This window comes from Ambystoma mexicanum, chromosome 10 (genome assembly GCF_040938575.1).
Source record: "Ambystoma mexicanum isolate Mex_15411 chromosome 10, UKY_AmexF1_1, whole genome shotgun sequence".
NCBI lineage: Eukaryota > Metazoa > Chordata > Amphibia > Caudata > Ambystomatidae > Ambystoma > Ambystoma mexicanum.
This window is the reverse complement of record NC_090932.1, coordinates 65,824,379-65,839,903: the sequence shown is the minus strand read 5'-3', so window position 1 is coordinate 65,839,903 and position 15,525 is coordinate 65,824,379. Positions and strand designations below refer to the sequence as shown.

Genomic DNA, 15,525 nt, shown 5'->3' with positions numbered 1-15,525 from the left:
TTCCAGGATTGTGTATTTGCAAGTACGTGTAGAGGTGCTTAAGTCAAGCAGAGTGCAGAGTGTGGTGGATGACACAGGGTACTTTTGCTTTAATCCTTGCTTTTACAGGAACCCAGTGCAACACTTTAGTTACAGGAGCTAAAGAGACACCGATTTTGAAACCCAAGTTCATTCTAGCACCTCTCTTCTAGATAAGTTGCTGCTCACTAATCAATGACTTGTTCGGGACTAAAGCAAATCTCTTACAGGTCTCAAGATTACATACAACTATTGCCCAGTTTAACACCATCTCGTGTACCATTGCTAAGTGAAACCGTATGTGTCTCACTAGATAGAGCTGGTAGGGGGGTTTCTGTGTCATTTCATTTAAATGTAGAGTTAAAGGCAGTTAAGCATCGTGAAGGATCCCAATGTGTGTTACACGTCCAACTTGTAAAGTTGAGGGGCCATTTGAGGCCAGCCATGAAAGAGTGAAGAGGAGAGGGTAGGCATTCCAAATAAAAGAATTTCTGTTCTTTTCAGCGTTAAGCCACAGCTTATCAATCATGCAGCCTTGTAACGATTGGAGGCATGTGGCGATATTGGGTATAGGACGATTTTACTAACATATAATGGTTGCAATGACCAAAAGTTATAAAAATGCTACCACCAAAGGTTCGAACACCAAAAGTTTTTGCTGGTAGCATTGTAAAAAAAAAAATGGGGGCTGCGGGGGTATCCCCTGCATCGCTCTGCTCAGTATACTTTATGGTATAGTGAGCGGGGACTGTGGGGACACCCCCATAGCCTTCCGTTAAAAAAAATAATGAAAAGAAAAGGACCATGTGGCGCCAGTTCCCGATCATAGAAGTGAAAGGGAACTGCCGCTGCAGGAACCCAGCGTGAAGATGAAGGTAAGTGGGTCTTGTTTATGTTGGGGGTGTGGGTGGGGGTGTGCTGAGGGTGCGGGTGGGGGGTGTTATGGTTGTGTTGTGTGTGTGGGTGTGAGTATGTATGTGTGTTCGCATGAGAAAGGTGCAAACATTTGGTAGTTCGCACCTTTCTCGTGTGAACGTTTTGGCCGCAGTAGTTTCAGCCGCGGGCAAATCACTTAGAACAGAGATATTGAACTTGATGACCTGTTTGGCTTTTATGCTGACAGCAATATGAGCATTTTCTTTTGAGAATTTGAAATCCAACATAATTTCTTTGATTAGGGACATTAGAGCTTTGTCACAGGTATTGAAGAGGCAAAGGAGAGAATGGAGCATTGAGGGGTTTCCCCTTTGAGGGTAACGGGTATTGATCTGAAATCTCTTACTCTAACTTGGGCTGAGCTCTAGGTACCCATTTGAGGGCCCTTCCATTGATTCCCACAGTGTGTTTAGTCATTTTTAGGTATTGGGCGTGTTTTTCAGGGTTAAATGCTGCTGTTAGGTCCGATGGAATAAATGCCATGTTTGAGCTAGAATGGAAAGATGTTAGGATCTTTTCTCTGATGAACAAGATAACTGTCTCAGTGCCCCTAGAGGGTCTAAATCCAGACTTGTTATCCTAGAAAAGTCTCCTACATATTGAGTGTAATCTACGAGTGTTGTACAGATTGTCATTGTGTATTACTGAATGGGGTGTACAGACAAATATAGCATAATAATGAGATGTGGGCAGGAAGTGGGATGGGTTACATGTTAAAACCTTTATATATATATATATATTTCTGAGGCTTGTGGAATCTGCTTAGATCACATGCTGTGCATAGGCCGACATCTAGTGGAAGCTGCGGAGTATTACAGTTTGTTTTTCGAAACTCGAAAATGGGCGTCGACACACTAGTGTGACGTCCACTGTACCCAAGATCCCTCACGTGTCTAGGATCCTCAGATTGTTTTTTTCCGCCATACTGGTCGGAAGCATTTTGCGGAGTCCCCTGGCCTTAGCCATACTTTTGCTAAAATATAAAATAATAACCTATTGACATCCTTCCCCACCCCAACGTCGAACTTCGACACTCGACGCCGGCTGGAGAAGAAATCGACCGTCGGCTGCTGCACGACGGATTTGGGCCTCGGAAGGCCGCTGGCCTCGGCCCGGGCCTGGTAGGCCGCTGGCCTCGGCCCTGCAAGTAGGGAGAGTGTGGGGTGGTACATACTCTACACTCTTGGTATATAGGTACACCTTATACATTTCCTACACTTAACAGCCCGCTGCCTCAAGGTGCGTATGGAGGGTACCCCTTTTCAATTCTGCCCCAAGTGCAATCGCAAATACCCTTGGGTCGACAGGCACGCCATGTGCAATCTCTGCTTGCCGATGGACCACCCCAAAGCGAACTGCAGAGCGTGTAGTAGGTTTAAACCTAAGACACTTAAAGACCGTTCGACGAAGCGTTGGGCCCACCACGCCAGGCAGGCGGCCATGGCAGCAGAGGGTGCCTTCAGCGATGGCAGCGACGCCGTACTTTCGGACGGCGAGGGCATTACGGCGTCGAAAGACAGCCGAGCGCAGGTCCCCGACCTCGGAAGGTCGTCCGGCAGGGCGGCTATGGGGAAGACCCCCGGCGAAACAAGCGCTTCACATACTACACACACTAAACACACTAAGTCCAACCGAGACTCGACGACGTCGAGTTCTCGGAAAGAGGCACAGACAGAACGGTCCGATTCGGTGTCCTCTGGGCGCTCTCGATCAAGATCGCCGCATGACTCCAGGCAATCATCCACTCTTGCCAAGAGTGCCTCGCTCCCTAGGCTAACAGAAGTTCGATCGTCGGAAGACGATGACGACTTCCACTCCCAGGCCGCACTCCAGGAGTCGGAGCCCGCAATTAAAGCCAGCAAGGCCCCACGCTCGAAGGACAGGGACACCTCTCCCGATCCTCGAGGCCAGGCGTCTAAAAACTCCGGAGCCACTAAGGGACAGGGAAAACATTTTTCTACGCACAGGGAGGGGGGAAAACACCAGAAGAAACTACCTGTACATTCTTCCACACCTGTGAAACACTCCACCCCCCCTAAACAGACAGACAAGCCCAGGTCTGCTGATAGGTCCACAACCAGCAAAGCTACTCAAGATAAATCCCATACACTTGCTGAGAGAGTCATTCCCAGTTCCAAAAAATGGTCCAGTGAAGACATAGATAGGGTCATGTCAAGAATGTCTTCTTTGGCTGATTTTTATGATAAAAATCCAGAACATTTCCTCTCGTATGATCCACAAGGAGCCACACCCTCAGGCTCTACTGATCCTATCCCCCCGAGTAAGAAGGCCCGGTTTGAAACCCCGATGAGGTCTGAACCCTTCGAGGTACAACCTTACGCAACTCCATACTCATGGTATCAAGGAGAGGCTTCCTTTTGTGAAGACCAAGAATTTGGTATGATAGAAGAGCAAACCGGGACGGGCTACTATGGGGATGATGAGGACCAGGAAGAAGAAGAGGATGACCCGGAAACATACAGAGTAGATTCCCCGGTAGAGAACGAAGCCCCGGTTACTGACTCCCGGTCGATAACCAACCCCTCCTAAATGAGGTTCTCGCTCGCGCAGCAGAACATTTCCACATTGACACCCACGGTGTACAGGAGGAAAGGGACTTCGCAGAAGAGTTAGTGGGGAAAGGAGGCCTGTTGCCCAGACCATCCCTATCGTTAAATCCATTCAGCGGAGAATAGATCCGTCCCTGGTGAACCCAAACCTCACCAGAGCAGTCAATCCCAGGGTTGAAAAACTTTTCAGGGCGGCACAGTCTGACCCTCTCTATATAAGAGGACATCTGAAGCCAGACTCCCTAGTTGTCACCAACACTCGTAAGAGGGCTGGGACACCCTTGTCTTCGTCAGAAGCTCCTCCCGACAAGGAGAGCAAAAAACTATATGGTTTTGGCAGGAAGGTAGCCTCAACGTCCGCCTATCAAGCAAGGATTGCTAACTCCACCACCCTGTTGGCCAGCTACAACTGCCATCAGTGGGAAGAAGTCGCGGCTCTCATAGCCTCTGCTCCTGAACCGTTAAAGGGCCAATTAGCTCGGATTTCCGCAGAGGGTAGAGCCGTGTCTGGTTGCATTTTGAAAGCAACCTTCGACCCCGCGGACAACGCAGGCAGATTGATAGCAGAAGGTACTGTTATCAAAAGACATGCGTGGTTACGGCAGTCTGGTTTTAAGGCAGAAACACAGGCATCATTGTTGGACAAACCGGTGGAAGCCGATCTGTTGTTTGGTAAGGCGGTCGAAGACGCACTGAAAAATGCCAAGGACGAACACGAGACTCTCAAGTCCCTTGGCCAGTTAACCAATAAACCCCCTAACCAGAGAGGGAATAGTAATTTTTGTCGCCCACGCGGCCAAAATTCCCAGAGAGGATCTAACTATTCCCAGGGGCAGGGTACACAGTGGAACAACAACCAACAGTCTACCCAGGGTTACGGCAGAGGTAATAGGAGAGGTTGTGGTAAAGGCAGAGGCAGCCCCAGCAAAGGAGGCGGCACGCCTCCACCAAAGCAGTGACGCTCAGTTCAGGGTCCCTTCTCACGCAACCCCAGTAGGGGGACGCATTTCAAACTTCACCCAGGCTTGGGAAGGGATCACATCAGACAGATGGGTGCTGTCAACAGTATCCACAGGATATTGTATAGAGCTACTGCAGCGTCCCCGGAACCATCCTCCACGACAAAGAGTACACTCCTTAGAACATCAGAAGATTCTCCTCGAGGATATCGCCATTCTTCTACGAAAGGACGCGATAGAACTCGTCCCGGGACACCAGGTAAACAAGGGTATTTATTCAACTTACTTCCTTGTGCCAAAGAAAGACTTGACAATGCGCCCAGTATTGGACTTACGGCCTGCCAACAAGTATGTCAAGCCCCAAAAATTTCGTATGACCACGCTACAAGAGGTAATCCCCCTCCTGAAAAAGGGGGATTACATGGCAACCTTGGATATGAAAGATGCTTATTTTCATATTTCCATGTTCCCAGCGCACAGAAAGTACTTGCGCTTCAAGGTGGACAGTCGCCACTACCAATTCAAGGTACTGCCCTTCGGGATAGCTTCAGCACCAAGGGTATTCACCAAGGTACTGGCGGTGGCGGCTGCACACCTACGCAGGGAGGCAATCCCAGTGTACCCTTATCTGGACGACTGGCTCATAACGGGGGAAACCCCAGGAATTTGCAGGACAAACATTCAAAGAACTATCGACCTCCTACACGAGTTAGGCTTCTCAATCAACGAGAAGAAGTCAAGCCTGGTGCCAAGAACCTCAAAACAATTCCTAGGAGCAATCCTAGATACCCAGGAGGGGTTGACCTTTCCTTCAGAAGAAAGAATTCGGAATATACTACTGAAAATTCCGCATTATCAGTCCGGTCAACAAATAACGGTACGCAAAGCAATGCGTTTACTGGGCATGATGGCGTCATGCATTTACCTGGTCCCCCATGTGCGCCTGTGCATGTGTCCCATGCAGGTATGGTTGGCGAAACAGTGGTCTCAGGCAAGTGGTCAGTGGGACGATCTAGTGGTCATTTCGCCAACACTGGTACAAAGCCTTCACTGGTGGACAAGAGAGAATCTCGCACAGGGGAAACCCTTTTACGATCCCGAAGTACAGGCAGTAGTCACTACAGATGCATGTCTGACGGGGTGGGGAGCTCACTATCTTCACCACACAGCTCAGGGTCTCTGGTCTCACTCAGTGGCCAAGAACCACATCAACCTGCTAGAGCTTCTGGCAGTATTCAGAGCGCTTCAGGCGTTCGAGCCCCATCTACTAAACCTGTCAGTGCAAATCCGGACGGACAGCACTACAGCCATGTTCTACCTGAACAAGCAAGGAGGGACTCGCTCACCAAATCTGTCTAAGCTTGCCCAGAAAATCTGGATATGGGCACTCAGGCGGAACATCTTCCTGTCATCACAACATGTTCCAGGGGAGCTCAATTCCCTAGCGGATGCTCTGAGCAGAGATTCCCTCCCAGAGGAACACGAATGGGTTCTTCACAGAGAGGTCGTAGAAGATCTCTTCTCTCAGTGGGGTTTCCCCACTATAGACTTATTCGCCACAAGCGAAAACAGACAATGCCCAGGATTTGCATCCAGGTTCCCCCAACCAGACTCCCAGGGGAACGCCCTGTGGATGAACTGGTCAGGGATGTTTGCGTACGCTTTTCCACCAACTCCTCTAATCAGGAAAGTGGTGAACAAGATGAACAGGGAATCAATGACGCTCGTCCTAGTTACTCCCATGTGGGGACAACCGTGGTTCCCACACCTACGCAGAATGGCGGTGTGCGAGCCCATCAAACTTCCAGCCTGGTACAACCTACTGTCCCAGCATCAAGGTCAAACAGTGCACCAGCAACCCAACTCAATGAACCTGGCAGCATGGCTCCTGAGGTCATAGAGTTTGGACACCTCAATTTGCAACAGAGGTGTATGGACATCCTAAAGGAATCTAGGAAACCAAACACAAGGCACTGTTACTTTGACAAGTGGAAGAGGTTTGTTATCTGGTGCCAGAGTAGACAAATCAACCCAGTTGATTGCACTCCTTCCACTATTGTTACATACATGCTCCACCTGCTAGATGCAGGATTGGTTTTTAACTCATTGAAAGTACACCTGGCAGCCCTCTCGGCTTACACCACTTCCCATAGCAAGGTTTCGTGGTGGAAAGTACCAGTAGTTAAAGCCTTCATGGAAGGAGTAAAGAGACTTCACCCTCCTATTTCAAACCCACCACCAGGGTGGGACCTTAATGTGGTGCTAGCCAAGCTCATGGGCCCCCCTTTCGAACCCATGCATAAAAGCAGTCTCAAACACCTGACTTATAAAACGGCCTTCCTAGTAGCTATTACTTCTATAAGAAGGGTCAGTGAAATTCAGGCTCTGTCAGTGCAGGATCCCTTCTTTACTATCCATAAAGACAAACTGGTTTTACGCACACACCCTAGGTTCTCACCTAAATTTATATCAAAATTCCATGTAAATCAGTCCATCGAGCTTCCGGCTTTCGTCCAGAACCCGCAAAGCTCGGCTGAGGTGAAACTACACACCCTAGATGTGCATAGGGCGGTCCTCTACTATGTAAATAAAACAAGACAGCTAAGGAAAACAGATCAACTGTTTGTCTCCGTAGCTACAGGCAGAGAGGGGGATCGCGTCTCTAAAGGTGCCATCTCGAAGTGGATTATTAACTGTATCCAGCTGTGTTACTCACTCTCTGAAAAGACTCTGCCTTTTACGCCAAGGGCCCACTCTGCTAGAGGCATTGGGGCCACTCTGGCTTTCATTGCAAATGTACCCCTTGACACCATTTGCAAAGCAGCTACTTGGGCTCTCTTCACACTTTTACTCAGCATTACTGCATTGACACCCATTCCAAGGCAGATACACAAATGGGACAAGGGGTTCTAAGAGACTTATTTGCTCATGACCCTTCTCACATCCCACCTCCTTCTTCTGGTACTGCTCGCTGATCTATGTACAGCATGTGATCTAAGCAGATTCCACAAGCCTCAGAAGGGATACATTACTCACCGTAATCGTATGTCTGATGCTTGTATCTGCTTAGATTCACATGCGACCCACCCTTCCTCCCCTCCGAGAGAAGGCGCATGATTGCTTGTAGTCTTACCTTTCTGTCTATCTGCTTGGATTATCTGTACTCACGCTACTCCTCATGCTACCTCATGTCAGAAAAAATACAATCTGAGGATCCTAGACGCGTGAGGGATCTTGGGTACAGTGGACGTCACACTAGGGATAGTATTACTGGCACGCCCTGTGTCGACGCCCATTTTCGAGTTTCGAAAAACAAACTGTAATACTCTGCAGCTTCCACTTGATGTCGGCCTATGCACAGCATGTGAATCTAAGCAGATACAAGCATCAGAAATACGATTACGGTGAGTAATGTATCCCATATATATATATATATATATATATATATATATATATATATAAGAAATGGCCACTTAATACATTTAAGAAAGAAGAAAAGAAAACAATTGCATATTGATTGGGTTTTCCTTATTTGCAGTACCCAATATAACCAACAACCTGAACATCAGTGCCGTATCCATCGATTCAGTGTCTCTGACCTGGCTCCCTCCTACTGGCAACAAAAGTTCCTATGCAGTGGAAGTATTAGGAGTTCCTGCCTACAGTCGGACACTCTACGATAACTCATTGTCCATCTCTAATCTGATACCTGGGAATCTGTACACATTTCTTGTCTCAGCTGTGGCTGGAGATGGCTTATTCAAAGGGAAGAGCAGTTCTGTTGTAACGTACACAGGTCAGTATTTCAGCAAATACATTTACAAAAGGTAAATGAAATCTTACTTCACTGTATCTGTACTGTGTTGTTCAGAATGTTGAGAGAATTCACAAGAAATTGTGTCTAAGGACTGACTTTTTCACACAGTGACATTACAATAGAAACAGCAATACAATTGCTATGTCATAGGATTATTTCCCGCTTCCTGACTTCAGGATATGGGAACATGAGTGGATGACTTATGCCGATTCTTGATCAGGGAATCCTATGAAAAATACCAGAGACTCTTTTTTTGTAGGTAAAGGTTACAGCACCCAATGCCTACGTACTAAACATTCAAGCGCTCATCCGGTATTGAACTGTGTGGTCATGCTCTTTGGACTCCCTTTGCCTCTGTTTGATGAGAGCTTCTCTATGCAGTGCCCTACATTACATTTAAGGTTCTCTTCTCTTACCCTTTGGAATCATTAGAGATGCACATATAAAGGTGTAGTTGTTTTGCAACTTATTGCAGTAAACCCATGCAAAGAACACCAAAAATGGTGATGAAAATGTGGATAGACAGAGCCTATGACAATACATTCAGAGCATTAACAGTGTACATTCCCGCATAATACGCCTAAGAAGGTGCAGCAAACTTATCAGTTGAAATTGACTCCGCAGTCATCAGGGGTAGGATCTGTACAGAAAGGATTCTAACCAGAGGTATCACCATGCTACAGTCCATCTAACCTTTTCTTGGCACTGGCAGTTCTTCAAAGAAGTATAGAGGAGCCTCTGTCATCGCATCCTTTATCACTCTGAGCCTGAAAGGCTTTCCTTAAAAAATGTATTTAAAATTATTTCCTGGAAGCAATGTAGTCCTCTTCAAATCTTAGACCTTGTGGTGAGTTGTTCCTGATGGTGGAAGCCATTACGCACAAATGATCCTCTGCCCTTGGGTAACAGTTTGTTATTGACTGGCGAGAGTTTATCATTACCGTCTGCTCCTTCGATATTTTCCAGGATTGTGTATTTGCAAGTACGTGTAGAGGTGCTTAAGCCAAGCAGAGTGTATAGTGTGGTGGGTGGTGTGGAGTACTTGTCCTTTAATCCTTGCTTTTACAGGAACCCAGTGCAACGCTTTAGTTCCAGGAGCTAAAGGGACCCCGATTTTGAATCCCAAGTTCATTCTAGCACCTCTCTTCTAGATAAATTGCTGCTCACTAATCAATGACTTGTTCGGGACTAAAGCAAATCTCTTACAGGTCTCAAGATTACATACAACTATTGCCCTGTTTAACACAATCTTGTGTACCATTGCTAAGTAACATTGTATGTGTCTCACTAGCAGTGGCGTCGCTAGCGGGTGCCTGGGGGGGGCCAGGGCCCTCCCCTGTGAAACCCTGTGCACCCCCCCTTCTGTCCTCCCTACCTAAGACGAGTAGTGACCATGTTCTCCCCCTACTTTTGTCTGTGCCCCCCTACTTTTGTCTTTGGCCCCCTCTGTGCCCTTCCTAAATTTGATTCCAGGCGACGGCACTGCTCACTAGGTAGAGCAGGTAGGGGGGCTTTCATTGCCATTTCCTTTAAATCTTGAGTGAAAGGCAGGTCAGCATCATGAAATATCCCAATTTGCTTTAAACTTCTAACTTGTAAATGTTGAAGGGCCCATTGAGGCCAGCCATGAAAGAGTAAAGAGGTGTGAACGTAGGTATTGCAAATAAGATCATTTCTGTTCTTTTCAGCGTTAAGCCACAGCTTATCAATCATGCAGTCTTGTAATCATTGAAGACTTGTGGCAATATTGAACTTGGTGACCTGATTGGCTTTTATGCTGACAGCAATTTGAGAATTTTCTTGTGAGAATTTTAAATCCAACAAAAATGCTTTGATTAGGGACGTTAGAGCTTTGTCACAGGTATTGAAGAGGCAAAGGGAGAGAATGAAGCATTGAGGGGTTTCCTCTTTGAGGGTAAAAGGTATGGATCTGAAATCTCTTACTCTAACTGGGGCTGAACTCCGGTTTAGGATTAAAGGTAGCCATGTGAGGGCCCTTCCTTTGATTCGAACAGTGTGTTTAGTCATTTTTAGGTAGTGGGCGTGTTTTTCAGGGTTGAATGCTGATGCTAGGTCTGATGGAATAGGCGCCATGTTTGAGCTAGAATGGAAAGATTTTACTATCTTTTCTCTGATGAATGGGATAATTGTCCCAGTGCCCCTACAGGGTCTATATCATGATTTGTTATCCTAGTAAAGTCTGTTATGTATTGCGTGTAATCTAAGTGGTCTTGTATAGATTGTCATTGTGTATTACTGAATAGGGTGTACAGACAAATGTAGTATACTAATGAGAAGTGGGGAGGGGGATAGGTTGGGTTACATGTTAAAACCTGTATGTATAAACAATTGCCACTTAATACATTTAAGAAAGGATAAGAAGAAAACAATTGCATATTCATTGGGTTTTCCTTATTTGCAGTACCCAATATAACCAACAACCTGAACTTCAGTGCCATCTCCATCAATTCAGTGTCTCTGAGCTGGCTCCCTCCTACTGGCAACAAAAGTTACTACGTGGTCGAAGTATTAGGAGTTCCTGCCTCCAGTCAGACAGTCTATGATAACTCATTGTCCATCTCTAATCTGATACCTGGGAATCTGTACACATTTCTTGTCTCAGCTGTGGCTGGAGATGGTTCATTGAAAGGGAAGAACAGTTCTGTTGTAACATGCACAGGTCAGTATTTCAGCAAATAAAATTGCAACAAGTAAATGAAATCTTACTTCATTTTAGCTGTACTCTGTTGTTCAGAATGTTGAGAGGATTCACAAGAAATTGTGTCCAATGACTGACCTTTTCACACAGTGACATTAAACTGGAATACAGCAATACAATTGCCATGTGACAGGATTCTTTCACACTTCTTGACTTCAGGATATAGGAACATGAGTGGATGACTTATGCTGATTCTTGATCAGGGACTCCTAGGAAAACACCAGAGACTCTTTTTTTGTATGTACAGGGTACATCACCCAATGCCTAGATGCCAAACACTCAGGTGCACAACCAGTATTGAACTGTATGGTCATGTTCTTTGGACTCCCTTTGTCTCTGTTTGATGAGAGCTTCTCTAAGGAGCACCCTACATTGCTTTTAAGGTTCTCTTCTCTTACACGTTGGAATCATAAGAGAGGCACAATATAGATGTATAGTTGTTATTGGTACCTTATTGCAGTAAACCCATGCAAAGCTCACCAGAAGTAGCTATAGACAGGTGCATAGACCGAGCCTATGAAAATACATTCAGGGTATTAACAGTGTACAATCCAGCATAACACGCCTACAAAGTACAGGATAGTGTAAGAGCAAACGTGTAACTTGAAGATTACTCAGCACAGTCATCAGGGGTAGGATCTGTAGAGAAAGGATTCTAACAAGAGGTATCATCATTCATCAGTCCATCTAACCTTTTCTTGACACTAGCAGTTCTTCAAAGAAGTAGAGAGGAGCCATTGTCATCGTGTCCTTTATCACTCTGAGCCTGAAAGGCTTTCCTCAAAAAAACTTGTTTTAAGTTTTTTCTTTGAAGCAATGTAGTCCTCTTTAAATCTTAGACCTTGTGGTGAGTTATTCCTGATGGTGGGAGCCATTATGACAAATGATCCTCTGCCTTTGGTTAACAGTTTGTAATTAATTGGTGAGAATCTATTATTACCGGCTGTTCTGGAGAATTTTACAGGATTGTGTATTTGCAAGTACGTGTAGAGGTGCTCAAACCAGGCAGCGGGTAGAGTGTGGTGTATGACACAGGGTACTTTTCCTTTAATCCTTGCTTTTACAGGAACCCAGTGCAACGCTTTAGTTACAGGAGCTAAAGAGACACCGATTTTGAAACCCAAGTTCATTCTAGCACCTCTCTTTTAGATAAGTTGCTGCTCACTAATCAATGACTTGTTCGGGACTAAAGCAAATCTCTTACAGGTCTCAACATTACATACAACTATTGCGCATTTCATTTAAATGTAGAGTTAAAGGCAGTTCAGCGTCGTGAAGGATACCAATGTGTTTTACACGTCCAACTTATAAAGTTGAAGGGCCCATTGAGGCCAGCCATGAAAGAATAAAGAGGTGTGAAAGTAGGTATTGCAAATCAAATAATTTCTGTTCTTTTCAGCGTTAAGCCATAGTTTATCAATCATGCAGTCTTGTAATCATTGAAGACTTGTGGCAATATTGAACTTGGTGACCTGATTGGCTTTTATGCTGACAGCAATATGAAAATTTTCTTTGAGAATTTTAAATCCAACAGAAAGTCTTTAATTAGGGACGTTACAGCTTTGTCACAGGTATTGAAGAGGCAAAGGGAGAGAATGGAGCATTGAGGAGTTTCTCCTTTGAGGTTAAAAGGTATCAATCTGAAATCTCTTACTCTAACTTGGGATGAGCTTTAGGTACCCATTTGAGGGCCCTTCCATTGATTCCCACAGAGTGTTTAGTCATTTTTAGGTATTGGGCGTATTTTTCAGGGTTAAATGCTGCTGTTAGGTCCGATGGAATAAATGCCATGATTGAGCTAGAATGCAAAGATTGTATGATCTTTTCTCTGATGATGGAGATTACTGTCTCATTGCCCCTCTAGGGTCTATATCTTGACTTGTTATCCTAGAAAAGTCTGCTATGTATTGCGTGTAATCTAAGTGGTCTTGCATAGATTGTCATTGTGTATCACTGATTTGGGTGAACAGACAAATGTAGTATACTAATGAGATGTGGATAGGGGGGATGGGATGGGTTACATGTAAAAACCTATTTGTATAAAGAAATGGCCACTTAATACATTTAAGAAAGAATAAAAAGAAAACAATTGCATATTCATTGAGCTTTCCTTATTTGTAGTACCCAATATAACCAACAACCTGAACATCAGTGCCGTCTCCATCGATTCAGTGTCTCTGAGCTGGCTCCCTCCTACTGGCAACAAAAGTTACTACGTGGTCGAAGTATTAGGAGTTCCTGCCTCCAGTCGGACAGTCTACAATAACTCATTGTCCATCTCTAATCTGATACCTGGGAATCTCTACACATTTCTTGTCTCAGCTGTGGCTGGAAATGGTTCATTGAAAGGGAAGAGCAGCTCTTTCATAACCTACACCCGTAAGTAAACAAGCACAATTGAAACAGGTTCATTTATTTCTGTTTGGTGGAAGCTTTTCTCCGCACTTTAGAATGTCGGGATGATTGACAGGAAATGCTGTCCAATGACTGACTTTCCCACATGGTGACATCAAAACAGCAAACAGCAATGGACATGTCATTTCATGGGATTATTACCCCTCTTCTGACTTCAGGTTGTAGGAACTTGTGGAGATGACTTGCGTTGATTATTGATCAGAGAGTCCCTCAAATGCATCAGAGACTATTCTCTTGGGTTGCACTCTGTGCATACATGCTGAAAAGCTATATCCAGGTCCTCTCCCAGTATAGGACTAAGTGATCAAGTTCTTTGGACTCCCTTTGGACTCTGTCTGATAAGACCCTCTTTTAGGAGCATCCTACAGTGCTTATCAGAGTCTATTCCTCACATGAATCCTCTTCTGTTGTTCGATCATTAGAGATGTACATATAGACTTATAGTTGTTTTGTTGGCCACCTATTGCAGCAAACCCCTACAAAGCACACCAGAAACAGGGGAGAGCAGGTTGATAAATTGAGGGTATGACCAATGCATTAACAGTTTATATTGGCTTATTATGCAGGAATGTTCACTGTTTGTAGTATAGTATAAGACGCATGTGTCACTCTAACTCGACTAAGAGCAGTTATCAGAGGTAGGATCTATAGAAAAAGGATTGTAAACAAGGTCTCATCATTCTACTATTCATCTAACTTTTTTGTGTAAGTATTTCTTTAACGATATAGAGAGGCACCTGCGTCATCCTATCCTTTAACTCTATGAAAGGAATTTCCTTAATAATGAGTTTTTTCAATGTTTTTCTTGAAAGCAATGTAGTTGTGTTTAGTTCTAATTTATTTGTGTGTATACATCCTGATGTTGGGTGGCATCACAGCAAATGATCTTCTGCCTTTCAGCAATATTTTGTATTGTCTGATGGTCTTAGTATGACCAGCTGAACCGAGGGATATTGCTAGGATTGTGTGTTTGCAAGTACCAGGAGAGATGCCTAGGCCACACAGAGGGTGAGTGTTGTGGGGGTTGCAGAGAACATTTCCTTTAATCCTTGCTTCTACAGGAAGCCAATACAAGGCTTAAACTCCTAGAGAGATGGAGTAGCATCTTTTTAATCCCAAGTTCATTCTAGTGCCTCAGCTCTAGATAAGTTATTTTTTCACACATTGATGACTTGTTCAGATCTAGAACAAATTTCTCAGAGTATTCAAGATTGGATAAAACAAGTGCCCTGGTTAACACAATCGTGTGAACCATTTCTAGGTGGTATATTATTATTCTTACTAGATGGAGCTAGTAGGGGGCATCCTATGTACTTTCATTTATATGTGGAGTGAAAGATAGGTCTGTGTCAAGAATGATTCTCAGGTGTTTTGCAGGTCTAATGTCAGAACATTGCGGGGGCCATTGGGTAAAGCCATGAAAAGAGGAGAGTATTTCAATATATATATATATATATATATATATATATATATATATATATATATATATATATATTTAGTAATCATCCAGTCTCTAATTGCTGGAGGCATGTGGCGATAGTGAATTTGGTGACCCTATTGCCTTTCATGATGAAAGTAATCTGAGAATTGCCATCTGAGAAGTGATAATCCATAGAAAACTCTTTGGTAAGGGATTCTCAGCATTTGTCAAATGTGTTGAGGAGGGAAGGGGAGGGAATGGAGCTTTGCGTTGCTCTCCTTTTGAGGCATAAAAGTGTGGATCTGAAATCCTCATCAGCCTGAATTTTACAGGATGCGTTTAGACACTATTATTGGCTGTCAGCAAGTCTCATGAGATTCCACAGGAGCTCAGAATACCTTGGTGTGTATTTGGTTTGAGACTCAAGCAAGGCTGAATGGAGGCTGACAAAGCCTTTTTCCAGATTGGGTTTTATGTTGAATCAAACTGAGAAGGATAAGCAGATTGTTGTGAACTCTTTGATCAGTGATGCTAATGATGTGTCATACATGTTGAAGAGACAAGGGGAGAGAATGAAGACTTGGGAGGATGCCCTTTTGAGGGTAAAACATGCAGATCTGAACCCTCCCACTCAAGCCTGGCCTGGGTCCTTGCTGAGGAATGAAGACAGC

General features: G+C 44.7%; 1 protein-coding gene across 1 annotated transcript in view; it reads left to right on the top strand.

The window, feature by feature from the left end:
- LOC138492813 (tenascin-X-like) overlaps positions 1-15,525 on the top strand; it is a 759,772-nt gene that overhangs the window by 567,391 nt on the left and 176,856 nt on the right. Inside the window, exons 29-31 of the mRNA XM_069620166.1 lie at positions 8,022-8,279; positions 10,723-10,980; positions 13,141-13,398. Of these exons, the coding sequence (XP_069476267.1) occupies positions 8,022-8,279; positions 10,723-10,980; positions 13,141-13,398 (774 nt within the window). The remainder of the gene's footprint in view (positions 1-8,021; positions 8,280-10,722; positions 10,981-13,140; positions 13,399-15,525) is intronic.